The 15,422-nt window shown below is 38.7% G+C and overlaps 1 protein-coding gene and 1 long non-coding RNA gene across 7 annotated transcripts in view; both read right to left on the reverse strand.

Annotated features, from left to right (window-relative positions):
- Positions 1-15,422, reverse strand: part of LOC132061855 (uncharacterized) — a 78,995-nt gene that overhangs the window by 48,781 nt on the left and 14,792 nt on the right. For 5 of the 6 annotated variants that reach the window (XM_059454523.1, XM_059454522.1, XM_059454521.1 and 2 more), the window contains 7 exons: positions 12,272-12,315; positions 12,053-12,121; positions 11,071-11,129; positions 9,950-10,142; positions 7,954-8,022; positions 7,777-7,856; positions 4,978-5,127 (listed from right to left, as the gene is read on the reverse strand). In XM_059454523.1, coding sequence (XP_059310506.1) covers positions 4,978-5,127; positions 7,777-7,856; positions 7,954-8,022; positions 9,950-10,142; positions 11,071-11,129; positions 12,053-12,121; positions 12,272-12,315 — 664 coding nt within the window. The remainder of the gene's footprint in view (positions 1-4,977; positions 5,128-7,776; positions 7,857-7,953; positions 8,023-9,949; positions 10,143-11,070; positions 11,130-12,052; positions 12,122-12,271; positions 12,316-15,422) is intronic. The other variant, XM_059454526.1, reaches the window with a different exon arrangement.
- On the reverse strand, positions 13,244-13,938 carry LOC132063051 (uncharacterized). The gene is made up of 2 exons (XR_009416322.1): positions 13,473-13,938; positions 13,244-13,421 (listed from the first exon to the last, which is right to left on the reverse strand). It is a non-coding gene; the product is annotated as an uncharacterized LOC132063051 (long non-coding RNA).

The raw sequence follows: 15,422 nt of genomic DNA on the forward strand, positions 1-15,422 counted from the left end.
ATTAAAGGGAAACCATGGAAAATCCTTTTAAGCAAACCCTAATGCTTCTTAGAAAAAGAAGATGAAAGCCGAAATGATAAATATCTTCAATAATAAAGGTTAAGCTCCCCAATTCTCTCGATCAAGAAGCTTATGAAAACAAAATAAGAGAAGTCAAAACAACTAGGAAATAAACCCCTAAGAACTAAGAAACTAATCAAATAACAACAATAATAAGACTCCAAAATTCCAAGTAAAAGAAAGTAGCTAAACATTAGATTCACTGCAGCACGAATAGTAGCTTTCTCTTCCCTCTGCTACATCAGCTCTCAGACTCGAAAAAAATGCGTCCTCGTTTTTTCTTCTTTCATGAGATAAACCACACCAAAAGAATATGTCCATTATGTGGAGAGAAATTAATTCCCCTAAAATCCTGTAGGGAGCTAATAACTCTAAAAGTGTGAAGGCATATACATCTATCACGGTACTCCAATAGGAGAAAAGAATATTATTGAATTGTGTATCTACATTATTACACTGAGTCTTGTTTATAGACACTACATTCCAATCCTAGGATACTATATACAAATCCTATTCCTATTCCTATTCTAACACTCCCCCTCAAGCTGGTGCATACAAGTCATACGTACCGAGCTTGTTACATATGTAATTAATACGAGGACAAGTGAAGGACTTGGTGAAAATATCTGCAAGCTACTCACTTGACTTCACAAATATCTCCGGAGAGTATCTTTTCTCTGACAAAGTGACAGTCAATCTCAATGTGCTTAGTCCTCTCATGAAATACTGGATTTGATGCGTATGAAGGGCCGCTTTGTTATCACACACAAGTTCCATCTGATTGATTTCTCCAAATGTTAGTTCTTTGAGCAACTGTTTAATCCAAACTAGCTCACAAGTTGCTACAGTCATTGCTCGATATTCTGTTTCTGCACTAGATCGAGCAACCACACCTGTTTCTTACTCATCCAGGACACCAAATTACCTCCTACTGAAATACAATATCCGGATGTAGAACGTCTATCGGAAGGTTATCTTGCCCAATCAATGTCTGTATATCCAACGATCTGCTCATGGCCTGGATCCTCGAAAAGTAGTCCTCGCCTGCAGCTGACTTTATATATCTCAGAATACAGACAACTGCATCCCAAGGACTATCACAGGGAGAATCCATAAACTGACTTACAACACTCACAAGAAAAGAAATGCCAGGTCTAGTCACTGTGAGATAATTCAACTTACCAACCAATCGTCTATATCTTCCATGATCACAGAGTGGCTTCCCCTGTCCTGGCAGAAGTTAAGGATTCGGATCCATAGGAGTGTCAATGGGTCTACATTAATGTCTCCTCAAGAATGTCTAAGGCATACTTGTGTTGTGAAATCACAATACCTGATCTGGATTGAGCAACCTCAATACCTAGAAAATCCTTCAGCCTGCCGAGATCTTTAGTCTGAAAATGTTGAAAGAGATGTTGCTTTAAATTAATGATACCATCTTGATCATTTCCGGTAATAACGATATCGTCAACATAAACCACCAAATAAGTACACAGATTTGGAGCAGAATGTCGATAAACACAAAGTGACTGGCTTCACTACGAGTCATGCCAAACTCCTGCATTACTGTCTTTGAATTTCCCAAACCAAGCTCGAGGAGACTATTTTAGACCATACAGTGACCCGCAATCGACACACCAGGTTATACTCCCCCTGAGCAACAAAACCGGGTGGTTGCTCCATATAAACTTCCTCCTCAAGGTCACCATAAAGAAAAGCATTCTTAATATCCAACTGATAATGAGGCCAATGGCGAGCAGCAGCTATGGATAGAAAAAGACAGACATATGCTATTTTAGCCACGGGAGAAAGTATCACTGTAATTGCCTTCTGGTTCGAAACCCCCTGCCTATGACAACAGGGGATTTGCCTTCTAGGTCGAGCTCGTCGCACGGGGCTTGCCTAGTGCGAGTTATCTCTCCTGTGTGGTTTGCGGGCTATTGCAAAAGAGCGAGGTTTAACCTGTGCGCACCCAAAGGGTAGCGGCTGCGGGTTCCTTTGTCATCAAAAAAAAATATTCTAAGCATTATCACTACAAACGTACGAATAGAGAGACCAAATTGATTTTGTATTTCAGCACAAAAACTCTGAAATATAGAAAACAAACTGAACGATTTTTCATTAAGAAAATCCAAGTAGATCTTGAATAATCACTAATGAAACTAACAAAATAACGAAATCCTAAGGTAGAACTGACACTACTAGGAGCCCAAATATCATAATGGACTAAGGAAAAAATAGCCTCTCCACGACTCTCAACACTACGTGGAAAGGTAGTGCGAGTGTGTTTCCCAAGTTGACACGACTCAAAATCTAATTTGGACACACTAGACAAACTATGCACCATCTTTTGTAGCTTGAACAAACTTGGATGTCACAATGGTTTGTGAATTAAGTCTGGAGGATCAGTAACTAGACCTGCTATGGAGGAATTAGGAGTAAAGAAGTTAGTCGAGGCCTTGTGATGCATATCCAACGCCAATCATCAATCCCGTACTGCGGTTCTGCATAACAAAAGAATAATCAAGAAATATTATGGCACAATTTAAGGCACGAGTCAAACGACTGACGATGCAAGATTAAAAGGACAACCAGGGGCATAAAAAACAGAATTTATAGTGACAGAGGATATGGAATTAGCTTGTCTAACTCCCTTTGCTTTTGTTTGAATCCCATTGACTAAAGTAATAGCGGGAAGAGACGGTGAATAATCAATATTCGACAAAAGTGATTTATCACCAGAAATATGATGAGAAGCGCCGGAGACTACAACCCACGATCCAAGGGTATTAGACTGTGCGATTGAGGCTACTTGTGGAGATGTCTTCTTACTTGCTCGATACTGAAGGCACTCATTATATTCTTCTTCGGTTAAATAAACCCGTTGATTACCTTTAGTGGCAGTCTGAGCAACATGAGCATTCTTGGGTGGTTGACCATGCAGAGCATAGCATACTTCACGAATGTGTCCAAGCCTATTACAATAACTACACCTACGTCGAGATCTCTTTTAAAACGCCTTCCTCGTCAATTCTTCATAGATTGGGATGTTTGAATTTCTGATCTCCTCATTAAGGGTTTTGAAGTAATCAAAAGTCCTGAAAATAAAAATTTCCAGAAAATCAGCGCTGGAACTAGACAGATTGCCAAAAAACTTCGCACGGGCTGGAAAACACTGTTTCGGCCACTGTTTTCCAGAATAAACTTGTGGGTTATGATCAGAATCAGTGGGCGACCTCGGCAGACGAAGAATACAGCTGAAAAGTCGCCGGAAAAGTGCTGGAGTCGCCAGAACCCTAATCCGGCGATCTAAATCTGAAGAAACCTGGTCTAAAATGCTCGGAAACAGTGGACAACTCAAACAGAAAAAGAACAGCTCAAAAAATTGGATCGGAAAAGCTCCCACGCACCCACTGCGTGACGCAGATCTCGCCGGAAAGTCTCACCTCCGGCCGGCGCGTGAGATGATATTTTCCCATGGTTCTTGGTGGGCTTTTATCACCAGAGCCTGAGGAGTTCCGTGGTGGTGTTGGTTTTTGCACAACACCGATGAATCTTAAAATTGACGTGGACAGCCACTCAGGTCACTGAAAAAATTGCACGGTAACTGAGTCCTTTCTTCCTGGAATCACGCACAGCCGCCAGAGTGTTCTCTACCATGTGGTGGTTTCGGGTTTTGCATAAAATCCACCGAAGAGAATGTGACGCAAACAGTCGCCGGAATTGACGGACGGGACTGTGATGGTATTTTTTTTGAATGTTTCCCACCAATGCTCTGATACCATGTGAGAAACTATGGGAGAAAAGAATATTATTGAATTGCGTATCTACATTATTACATTGAGTCCTATTTATAGACACTACATTCCAATCCTTTTCCATGTAGGATATTATATACAAATCCTATTCCTATTCCTATTCTAACAAATAACATTACATTTAAGCTGTACATTGGTACAGCTAAATCACCTTTGGTTCCTCCTATTTTACGAAAACCACAGAATACACAATTGAACACTCTCTGAAATTTCCTAACTTCTATGTTCAGAGTTCTACATGTTGTTCAGGACCAAACACCAAACACCAGACAGGTCTGGGAACAAGGACCACAGTTGAATGACTATAAGACAATGCAAAACGATTAGTGTCTTCAGCTTTCTTTTCATTCATGAAGCATCCATTACAAATGCTAATACCCTCCTCTGTAAAGATGGGTTAGTAGTGATCTAGTTGTAAAGCCACTCACCTTTCAACCATTACGTGGCATTCGAGGCATCAAACCAGGAAAAAAACAATAAGAAACCACTGTTGATCCTTCAGGGTGGGATAAGAAGGGGTTTTCGGGATAGGATTAGAAAAAATTTCAAAATAATCATTTTGTAAATTGTGTTATGTAAAGACATATTGCAAAGTTGCAATCATGGTAAAACATGCCACTTTCTTAGGCATTTTCCAAAAATCAATGAAGGTCAAAGAGTACTAGGGTTGTCAGATGTAGGTAAAATTTTATACGGTTCGCCCCTTACAAGAGTCTAGCTCACCAATTAAATGTTTGTTGCTTCCAGTTTGCTAAGGGGCTGAACAATACTTTCACTGGAAATGACTTTTTTATCAGATTAATGACAAACCTAATTCCATCCAACACAGGTGGCACATGGTATGCCAAGACGAAAAAGACAGACCAAGAAATCAAAAATAATTAAACTTCCGTTGGCTGGTTAATAATTTTCCTTTTTAATAATCAGTATCTGGAAGATTTGAGTTTCAACATTGACAAATTGCAAACGAATATGAAGAATTTAAATGCCAAATAATTGACTGTACCAGACTTATATCTAATAAACAAAACAAAAAGGAAAGTCCTCCAAATGCTTTCCTACATTGATTGGGGAAAAGTTTCTTGAGTAGATCACTTACAGCCTCTCTCCAAGGTACTTCCAAGAAGTTCTCCTCAACCGCTGTTGAACATCCAGTAAAACAGATTGTTGCGCATACTTCCACCATGCTATTTGCCAGCCTTTGAGCTTTTTCCCTAAAGGACTCCACCAAGGACGAAACCGTCCATACCTACAATGCACAGACAACAGAACCACTTATCAGAACATCAACAATTTAGAAAGGGGTAATACATAGATAGGTCCCTGAACTTGTCCAGGAATTCCACTTGGACACTCAAATTAAAGCGGGTTCCATTTGAACACTCGAACACAAGCCAAACTGTGCCATTTCAACACAAATATGACAATTGCAGATCATGTTTGGTGCGTGAACTTCACTTGCTGTGACATGGCAAAGTAGACCAATATAAATAAGCCATGTCAACAAGGGAGAAAAAAATCAAAAAAAAAAAAAAAAAAAAAAAAAAGACCCCTCTCCTCTGTCTATCATCTTCCGCCGCTGCTCCTTCATCATTTCCGGTAAAATTTTTGAAGGACCCAAATCGGATTTTTGTCATCTTCCCCGGAAAAATGGAGTCTGTTCTACCCCTTCTTCAGGTCCCGCGACCACAACCACCATGTCTCTTTCTTCTTTATATCCAGTCACCACCACCCATCTCCTATTAATCCGACCAGCACCTTAAATTCTGCTTCTTCCCCATCGAAATTTTCCCTCTGAATCTGCAGGTTTTGCACTCATTCATTCATGCTCACCAGTTCTGTTTGTGTAACTCGATCATCGGCGAAGAGTATGGAAACACATTTTCCTTCAAAATCTATCTGAACATCATGCTGTTCGGCTTCACCTTCCGGTTCCGCGCTTTTCTAGAACACTTCAAAACCACGAGGAAGAAACAATTCTTTTCACGAGAAATCGCAGCGAAATCCGCTTTACCGGTGACAGGAGTTTTCCGGCGATCCTTGAAGTTGGAGCCCTTGGTCACATAGGTAAATAGAAATCTGATTTAGCGAAATTCCGATTCTCTCACTGAGCACCAACTGAAAAGGCTTGAACATAAGCGTCAGTTGAATTCTGATGTTGCCGATGTTAATCTCCCGCTCCCCGTCGAAAAATATCACCAGAAACACCGATCCCCCACTGCCCTCCACCATTTTTTCAGTATAACCACACCGGAAAACTTAATTTCCCACCGGAGAACACTCCAATTTACAGCCACCTTACAATGCGTGAAAATTTGAAGAGTAGTTGAAAGAGAATTGCAGATGAAGAAAATTGGCATGACGCGCGCTTCGAAGAAGTGTAATACACACACTGTGCCATCTCAACAAATTGTGTCCAAACAGCACAGTAAACGTTTCCTTGGAGGGTTCAAATGGAACCCACTCTAATTTGAGTGTCCAAGTGGAATTCCTTGACAAGTTTAGGGACTAATCTATGTATTACGCCATTTAGAAAGGATAAATCTTTTCTGATGCATCTGATGGATGTTTACCAAATAGTAAGACGAACAGGATGATAAACGGGAAAAACATGTCTTAACTAAATATAGAACGGAAAACAGAGATGTTTGGAAGCAGATATTCAAAACATTTATTGGATAAAATAACATATTCATCGATATAGTGGAGGAAAACTATTGTATATAAGTAGTTTCCTAGTTCATTGATGATTAGATGTGATTAGTGGAGAACCATGTCTTGATATCCCAATACTAAAGCATGCAATACAAGGAACATTATGGAGTGTGACAAGCAAAGAAGCACTTCTAATGAGGAGCATCACTTCGGCACTTCCTATATCTTACACATAAATAAGAGGAAGTTAAGCTTAATCGAGATATTTGTCTCTGTATGAACTGAAAAAACTGAGGGAAAAAACATGCGGAGATGTCGTCAAAAGCGACACAATCAGACTACATCTACATGGATGCAGCTGCATGCTTTAACCAATAAATTTTGCTTAACTTTCACATGAGAGCACATCACTTTTCCTTTTTTTCAGTCCATGAGCATACAGAAGCAGTGTCAATACTAATAGAGAGGGGAGGCTGTGCAAAGCATCATGCTGTTTTTTAAAATTTTCTATTTTTTTTTGTGGAGCACAATATCTACACCATCCGAGTACTGTTGAGCTTTCTGGAGAAAATATTTAAGTATAGCTCAGTTCTAACATGTATAGTTACATGTCTAGGGGATTTATCCCTTTTCTGTTATTGCGAAATTCATTTGTAATTATGGAGATGACAATATCAACAGAAAAGGCCGCTTTCCCCATAAGCTGTTTGCAAATGTAAAACAACCACCTAACACACCAATCCATTTGCATTGAGATTCTTTCATTCACCATAAACAAGATTTAAACAGCTCAGCTAATCATGAAAATATATCGACCAGCACAGCTTAAACTCAGCTCCGCTTTTAAGTTGTTGCAATCAGAAGTTCGGCTGAGAAAGCTGAAGCTCAAGGGAATGAATATGTAAAAATTTTAGATTATAGAATATAAATAGGAGATGTTGAGAGACGTACAGCAATGCAATGCAACTTTTTTAACTTTTTTCTAGGTTGAGGGCATCTAGTTCTCAATCCTTCTTTCATCAATAAAAATATTCTTCATCGTAAAAGATGGGAAGGGGAAACAGGAAAACGTCGGAGTAAATCTCTCAATGTCAAAGAGCGAAATCGAAATAGTTCAAGGTAAAACTATTGTGCTCCTCAAAGAGCAGCAGGTCTCTACATGACAGGTGATACAAACGAAAACTATTGGATGTGATCAGATTAACTCAAAAAATTTACGAGGAGAAAGGTGACGACAACTTACTTCTCTCTCAATTGACATGTCAGCAAATAATCACAAATGCTCAAGATTTGTTGTATTTGAATCTCATCCAGTGAAACAACCTAATATGCAATGCGAAAGGAGATCAGCAACTATGCTACAGTGATACTGAATTGCAAATGAAATTCTTTAACACAGTAGGAAATATCCTGTACAAACCACATTATTCAACTCTACACTTATGAAGTACTGAGGAACATCTTTCTCAAGCCTTCCTAAACGGTTCACCTACAACAGAATGGATAACAGCTCATTAGAAAACAAAAATGAAAGAAGCAGAAAGTTGACAAACAAAAAGACGTATTAATTTGACTACAAAACAAGTGCGCATGAGCCCATTTAAAAATTAGTCAACTCTTTCAAATCTAATACAGATTTAAGTCAAAGGTAAATTTCCTAAGTGGAAAAGAAAACTAAAACTATATATGAAAATGTTTAAATAGCTATTTAGACCACACAGTCATGTTGAACCATAGTTTTTACTTTTCAGTACTAAAATGAAGGAAAACCCGTAGAAGAGGGAATACATCTTTAATTGGTGAGTTCTAAGCATTAAACATTGGTGTGATATTCGTAGCCACGATGGAAAGCTTTTAGAGAAACGGATTCTGTAGAGCTTTTCGAGATCACTTTCTCTTAAAACGCAGTACATGGGATTGAGTGGTTCTTAACGCTATAGGCCTCTTATGAAAAACTCACTTGACAAATATTCAGAACTAAATTTATCTCTTCTAGCCTGATGACAACTAGTTTTCTTCAGTGAGATTTTTTTGATAGAGGTGGAGTCCCGGCCAGCTTGCGTGCACCTCGATTACTCCACCACTGCCTACTACCTCACACCAGTACATGTACCCTAAGTTACTCAAACTCTTCACTTTCGGTTCCGCACCCGTGTCGACATAACGTGGGTGTGGGTGTGGGATCTATAGCCGATTTGGTCAAACGATTTTGGGTACTTTGACCAAAATCGATAGAGAAATTTGATACAGACAATGATTTCTGAAATCAAAACAAAAGCTAGGGCTATTGCAATAGCCATTTTACACCTCTATATCATTTGCAATAGCCATGTTACACCAAAAAATAGTGAGGAGATCCATCTATACTTAATATTAATTACAGGTTCCAACTTGCTCTAAAAAATTTGTGCATACTTTTCCTTATAAATAATCCACTATATTCTGGGCATATTTTTATAACTCTATTTTTAGATATTTGAATTATTTCTAGCCGAATCCCAGCACCCATATCCACACCTAGATCCGTATCTCCCGAATCTTGAACTTTAGATCATGAAGGATCCGAGCTCTAGATCCACACCCGTATCGGATACCCGCACCCGAGTCCGAGTAACTTAGCATGTACTAAGTAACTCTGCTAAACATATTTCATCTAATAAAAAGGGCAGCCCAGTGCACTAAGCTCCCGTTATGAGCGGGGTCCGGGGAAGGGCCGGACCACAAGGGTCTATTTGATATCCAGATGAAATATGCTTAACATATCTCATCTGCATATCAAAAATAGTAAAGCTTGACTTCAGATTGGAAATAAGATAGAGATGAGAATTTGGTTATTCCTTTAGTCCATTTTCTTGTTGAACGATTTAGACATAGCACATTAATAACTACAGCTTCAAGGGATTTCTACCACTCAAATTTAATATTCAAATGCAAGATGAGAAGTTGGATTCCATCATAATAGAAGCATCCTTGCATCATATTTACATTTTTCGAGATGCAAAACTGCCAATTTAGGGAGATTGTTAAGTGATGAAATGCACCTTTAATAGAGCAGAATAGATACACATGATTCGTATAGCTCATTCGAACTAACTTGGAATTGAGGTTTAGTTGAATGATGGTCAAGTAATTTTGGACAAAAAGCTGCTCTTGAGTAAGTAATTATGGAGGACGTATTGCATGGAAAGAAAGGTGTGGAACCACTTATTAGATGTCTTATATTTCAATTATTGGGAAGTAAACAAGCGGTCCAGTTAAGTTTAACCTATATAATATAGAAATCAATGAAGTAATCCATTTTAGAGAATGGAGATTATTAAGGACTCAAGTATGGCTTCTCTTTTTGTTTTAATTCAAAACACAAAAGGAATGAACAAATAACAGAAGAACAAAGATTGAGTATCAGATTCACATACCGAAAGAGACAAAGATACATCTAGCGGGACCAACATACATCTATCATTATTTGCTTCTGATTCTCTGCCCTGACTGTTAGAATCCACTGCATTGTCTCTCATCACCTCATGACTACTTTGGAAGGTATTACAATAGAGTTCCAATCCTTTAACTTCAACAAGTTTGTTGACACTCCCATCTCTCACTTTTCCACTAGAAGATGGACAAAAGGACAAGTAAGGGTCAAAGCATCCAAATCTCAATCAAAAGACTTGGGTAAACGACATTGTTGAAGACACTAATCAAGTAAATAAACTCTAACAACTTCAGCTTTTAGATGGGATGGTCACACACTTCAATATGGTAACAAAGCAGGCACAGTTCCTGGGTTCAATTCTCACTGCAGCCGAAATTGGCCCATGAAAAAGAATTAGGCCCACACGTGAGGGGGTTTGTTAAAGACAATAATTAAGTGAATGAAAACAATGCGCTCTCTAACAACTTAAGAGATGGTCACACACTTCAACAAACACAAATGGTGCAGGTTTTGATTCTTATAAAATGCTGTGCAGAAGTATTAGCTACCGAAATTCGCGGAAATAACTCTTGCCCACATGACATTTGTTAGACTGATAGAAAGTTGTTTTTGAAAAAGAAAAAAAATTATCCCCGCGATTTCAAAGTATACCCTCACGACAATAGAATCTGTTAAGTTTCTAATAAATTTGACTAGTATAGATAATGACAAAATCTCCTCTGTACATGTCAAATACAGGACCATACTGAATATCTCCCCAACCCATCGCCATCTGGAAGCAAATTTAAACCGAAGCAACTATTCTAGCACACTGAAGTGACTCTAGATATGTGCAAACTGACAGACAAATCGACCTAATAATTGCTGGTATCGTATGAAAAGCCTAAAACTCCTATATTATCAGCATTAAAGAGTCCCAATTCCAAGGAAGAACACAACATTCTCCTGTCATCAAACAGACTATCTCATGCATAAGAAATATGAGTTACAGAAAGAACAGTACATTTTTCATGCATAGCAAATTCATTAATGTAAGTGACTGCATGAAAAGAATGTTAAAAAGATACAACACCTATTAAATAAAAATACGGGACAGAGTCATACCTAACTAGTTGCTTCATAATTGTCAGACTTGACAGCTTCAGACCAAACACGGTTACTGCCTGACGGAAAAAGAAACAATTTCTTGGAATGACGAATAATATTACATAACGTTTTAGAATAATACAGACGCTAAATGAAATAAACAGCACTTAATTCTTACAAGTAACCTGAACCAAAAAAGTCACAGTTAAACCCTCTACTTAAAGATCAAAAAAAAAAAGATAATATTCTGCACCTAGAGCTCAAGAGCTACCTGCACCTAGAGCTCTCGAGCTACTTTAAAGATCTACAATTGCATCCCCTTGAAATAGAGAATGATTATAGCCAGAAGTCCCAACGATTTGTCATAAAAAATTAGTAGCAAGTATCGGTTATGATTCAGTTCCTTCTCTGTTTTGTTTAAAAGCCTTGGAAGACCACATTTGTTCAGGGTAAGAGCTGTAGAGATGAGAGAACTAGTAGTTAGAATGACATGCAAAGACGAGATCTGTAACTTTCTGCCTTGGATTTTCGCAATTTTAAGAACACATAAAAGGGATCAAGAACCATTAACCTGCAAATAAAATTACCCTAAGCAAATTCAAGGTTAGAATTCACATCACACTTCTTCCTATAAAATCTAACAAGTTCTTTTGACATAAGCTTTACATCATCTCCCTATACTAAAGTCGAACCCATATTGACAAGCACATAAATGGCTTCTTCCTTGAGAAACTCATAAATGTGTCTTTCCAGTTCTTTTATTATTAGTAACTCCTTTTGTGGCCAAATTTTTCTACTTTATCCCAGATATTAGGTGACCAACAAGGAACATGTAGGACAATGAGATGAGGGAAGAGCCCAAAGAAAACCTAGCAATGAAGGATCGCAAACTTCTGAAAGCTAAGGACCAAGAGAATAACCCAAAGAGCTCATGAATTCAAATGAAATGAGTACACAAGGAAATATAAAGATTCTGAAATACAATTAGGTAAAACTATACCGAAGACGTCAGCATGTCACGGTAAAGAACATGAACATTTCTGATGGACAATTGAATGCTGTCAAGGATCTGAAGAAGGAAATCAGGAACAAAGTATTAGAGGAAAAATGAAATTCTATGTATGTACAACTAAACAGCACAACCAAGCCAAAGAAATTTGTAGTGAAAAAAATATCACAGCAGGTTCAACCAGTGCCTTCAACAAATAAAATATACAACCTTTGCAGTAATATATGAAGTAAATGAGTTCCCAGCCTGACTATCTGCAAAACCCAAAAGATTTCTTAAGAAGTACACAAAAGAAGATAGAAAATTAAACATATAAACAATCAAAGTATTGATCTACTATGACAAAGCAGACTAGTTACAGCGTACGGGACACCAGCTTAACGTAAAACTGTAAGCCAAATACAGCTACACTAAGTTACAACACAGTAGACATTCAGTGAGATAAAATTAGGAAAGAGAAAGTAGCTTTAAGTTTTGTCATCAATCATCTAACAGTATAGCAACCTACAAAAATTTCTAAATAGATCCTAGTTCTGACCGGACTTACAGAGCTCGTGGTTATTTTGCTCCAGCGAACTGAATAGTGAATACTACACTCATTTGTCACTGTTTTACTTTTTTTATCAGTAAATTAAGCCTATATTAATAGAAATAGCCAAGCACTAAGCTAGTATTGGATATTACACAATGAGAGGGGCCCCTGCACAAAAACAAAAAGGGCTCCCTTATACAAAGTTACTCCTGCAAAGAGCTAATAAAGTCAGTCATGCCATTTTCTTCAAAAACATCCTGCAATTGCAAGAAGCCAGTGATTCTAAACACAAATACTTGAGGATCTGTACTGCGTTCCTTTAGCCTTCAAAACTACATCTTGAGTTTCTCCCCCCTTCCAAAGTATCCAACAAACGGATGCTGCAATTTTATTCCATATTTTCTTAGTGGTTCAAAAAGCTACAACTACTCCAGCAAGCCAGTAGGCCCTTTAATGACTAAGGCACAACCAGTGTTGTTAAAGGCGAGCGCCTTCTCGCCTTTGGCGAGAGGCGCGGCGAGGCGAGGCTCCATCGCCTTTTATGGCCATGGCGAGCAGGCCTTCAAAAGGCAACAAAAAAAGAAAAGGCGCTAATGGCGCCATGGCGAGGCGCCCAGTTATGGCGAGGCGAGCAGAACTTTTTTAAAAAAAAAAAAAACAATTAAAAGAAGTGGAGGACTTAAATGAAGTGGAGGACTTAAATAAAAATAGCAGCTAGGGTTTTTTGTTTGCCTCCTCTCTCTTCTCCTTCAAGGTTTCAGGTACGTCTCTTTCTCCTTCTTCTTTTTCTTCAGTTCTTCTTCTTTCTTCTTCTTTCTTATTTTCGACCTCTGCTTCTTCTTCTGTTCTTCTTCTTTCTTCTTCTTTTTTTCCGGCGACAACTGCCCTATTTCCGGCCACCTCTGTTTTTTTTTTTCCCTTCTTCTATTCTCTTCTTCTTTTTCTGTTTTTTCTCTGTTTTTTTCTCCTCTGTTGTTTGCTCTGTTTTTTTCTCCTCTGTTTTTTCCTCTGTTTTTTTTTCTCTGTTTGGACCAGTGAGGCAGTGGTTGTTTTGCTCCTATTTTTTCTGTTCAATAATTGTTTAAATTTTGTTATACAGTTATAAACAGTAGGTTCAAATTCAATGGACTTTTAGTATTGCACTATTGCTTAAATTTTAGTGTTGCTTGTCTTGTCACTTATGAATTATTGAGTCATTGACTCATTCAAGTTCTAGACTTTTAGTATCTACAATCTAATTTTAATTTTTGGAATTGAAATATTTGCTAATATGTTATTGCTAGTGAGATTTTGATTATTTACATATGCAATTAAATATTTTAATTTTTTGGTATTTATTGGCGCCGCACTTAGGCCTTTAATGACGCCGTCCAAAACACTGGGCACAACCCACTGCTGTCCGAAACGTTGAAAAAACGCACCTATAACGGCCTTGCTGCACTGCAATGTCGCAATGGCTGATTCTGGTATCCTCTTCCCCGAAACACAAGAAACACCTACTGAACATGGCCATTTCCCTTCTCTATAAGTTGTTATGGGTACGACATGTTGCATAGGCTGCTCCCCACTAAAAACATGCTACTTTATATGGAGCTCTTGATTTCCAAGCCACCTTCCATGGCAATTGAGGAATGCTATTTGCCCCGGTAAGATATGGCACTTGGGCCTAACTCAATCCCAAAAGCTAGCTCATGGGGAAGGATTGCCCAAATCCTAATTTTGAACCTTGGTAGTTTTCTACGGCTTACAAATACATTTAAGCGATTGAACTCCTTCCAACACGTGACCACGACTATATTCTCTCCTAATTTTGAGCCTCAGATAATCTTGTTTTTCTTGATGAGGTTTTAAGAGTACAATGGCTTGTATTGCTTCCTAAAGGGTGTAGGACCTTAGTATGACTTTATAAAGCTAGTTTCATAGTAATTATATAGATGTTGGATGATTAAAGATCGAACCGAGCTTTGACCTAAGCAAAACCTTCTTGTGAGGTAATTGATATTGTCGTTCTTCTCTTACTATTTGAACTTTGCTTGATTTGCTCGAATGCACAATGTCTTGGATCTGTGGAGATGCCTGGAGGCTAGAGGTGTACCTATGGCGTAAACTATGGCGATTAAGGACATGTATGATGGAGCCAAGACCCGGGTAAGGACGAGGAGACTCGGAGCACTTCCCAGTTGCGATGGGGTTGCACCAAGGATCAACTCTTAGCCCGTTTTTATTTGCCTTCGTGATGGATGTATTGACGCGGCAAATTCAAGGTGAGGTGTCATGCTGTATGTTATTTGCAGATGACATAGTTCTGATTTTAACCGTGAAAACATCCTCTAGCAAAAATGCAGGGTAAGGTTGCGCATAATAAACCCTTGTGGTCCGATCCTTCCCCGGACACCGCGCATAGCGGGAGCTTAGTGATTGACGAGACTCGCAGCGGAGTTAACGCTAAGCTGGAGGTTTGGAGACAGACTCTGGAGTCTAAAGGGTTCAGGTTGAGCAGGACCAAGACAGAAAACTTGGAGTGCAAGTTCAGTGACAAAACACATGAGGCTGGCATGAAAGTGAGGCTTGATTACCAAGCCATCCAAAAGAGAGGAAGTTTCAGGTATCTTAGATCTATTTTTCAAAGTGGTGGGAAGATAGACGATGGGGTCACATCGTATTTGGTGCAAGGTGGATGAAACGGAGGCTCGCGCCCGAAGTCTTATGTCAGAAGATGGTGCCACCAAAACATAAAGGCAAGTTTTACAAAGTGGTGGTTAGACCAACTATGTTGTATGGGGCGGAGTGTTGGCCAGTTAAGAACGATTAGGTGCAGAAGATGAAAGT

Source organism: Lycium ferocissimum, chromosome 7 (genome assembly GCF_029784015.1).
Source record: "Lycium ferocissimum isolate CSIRO_LF1 chromosome 7, AGI_CSIRO_Lferr_CH_V1, whole genome shotgun sequence".
Taxonomy (NCBI): Eukaryota; Viridiplantae; Streptophyta; class Magnoliopsida; order Solanales; family Solanaceae; genus Lycium; species Lycium ferocissimum.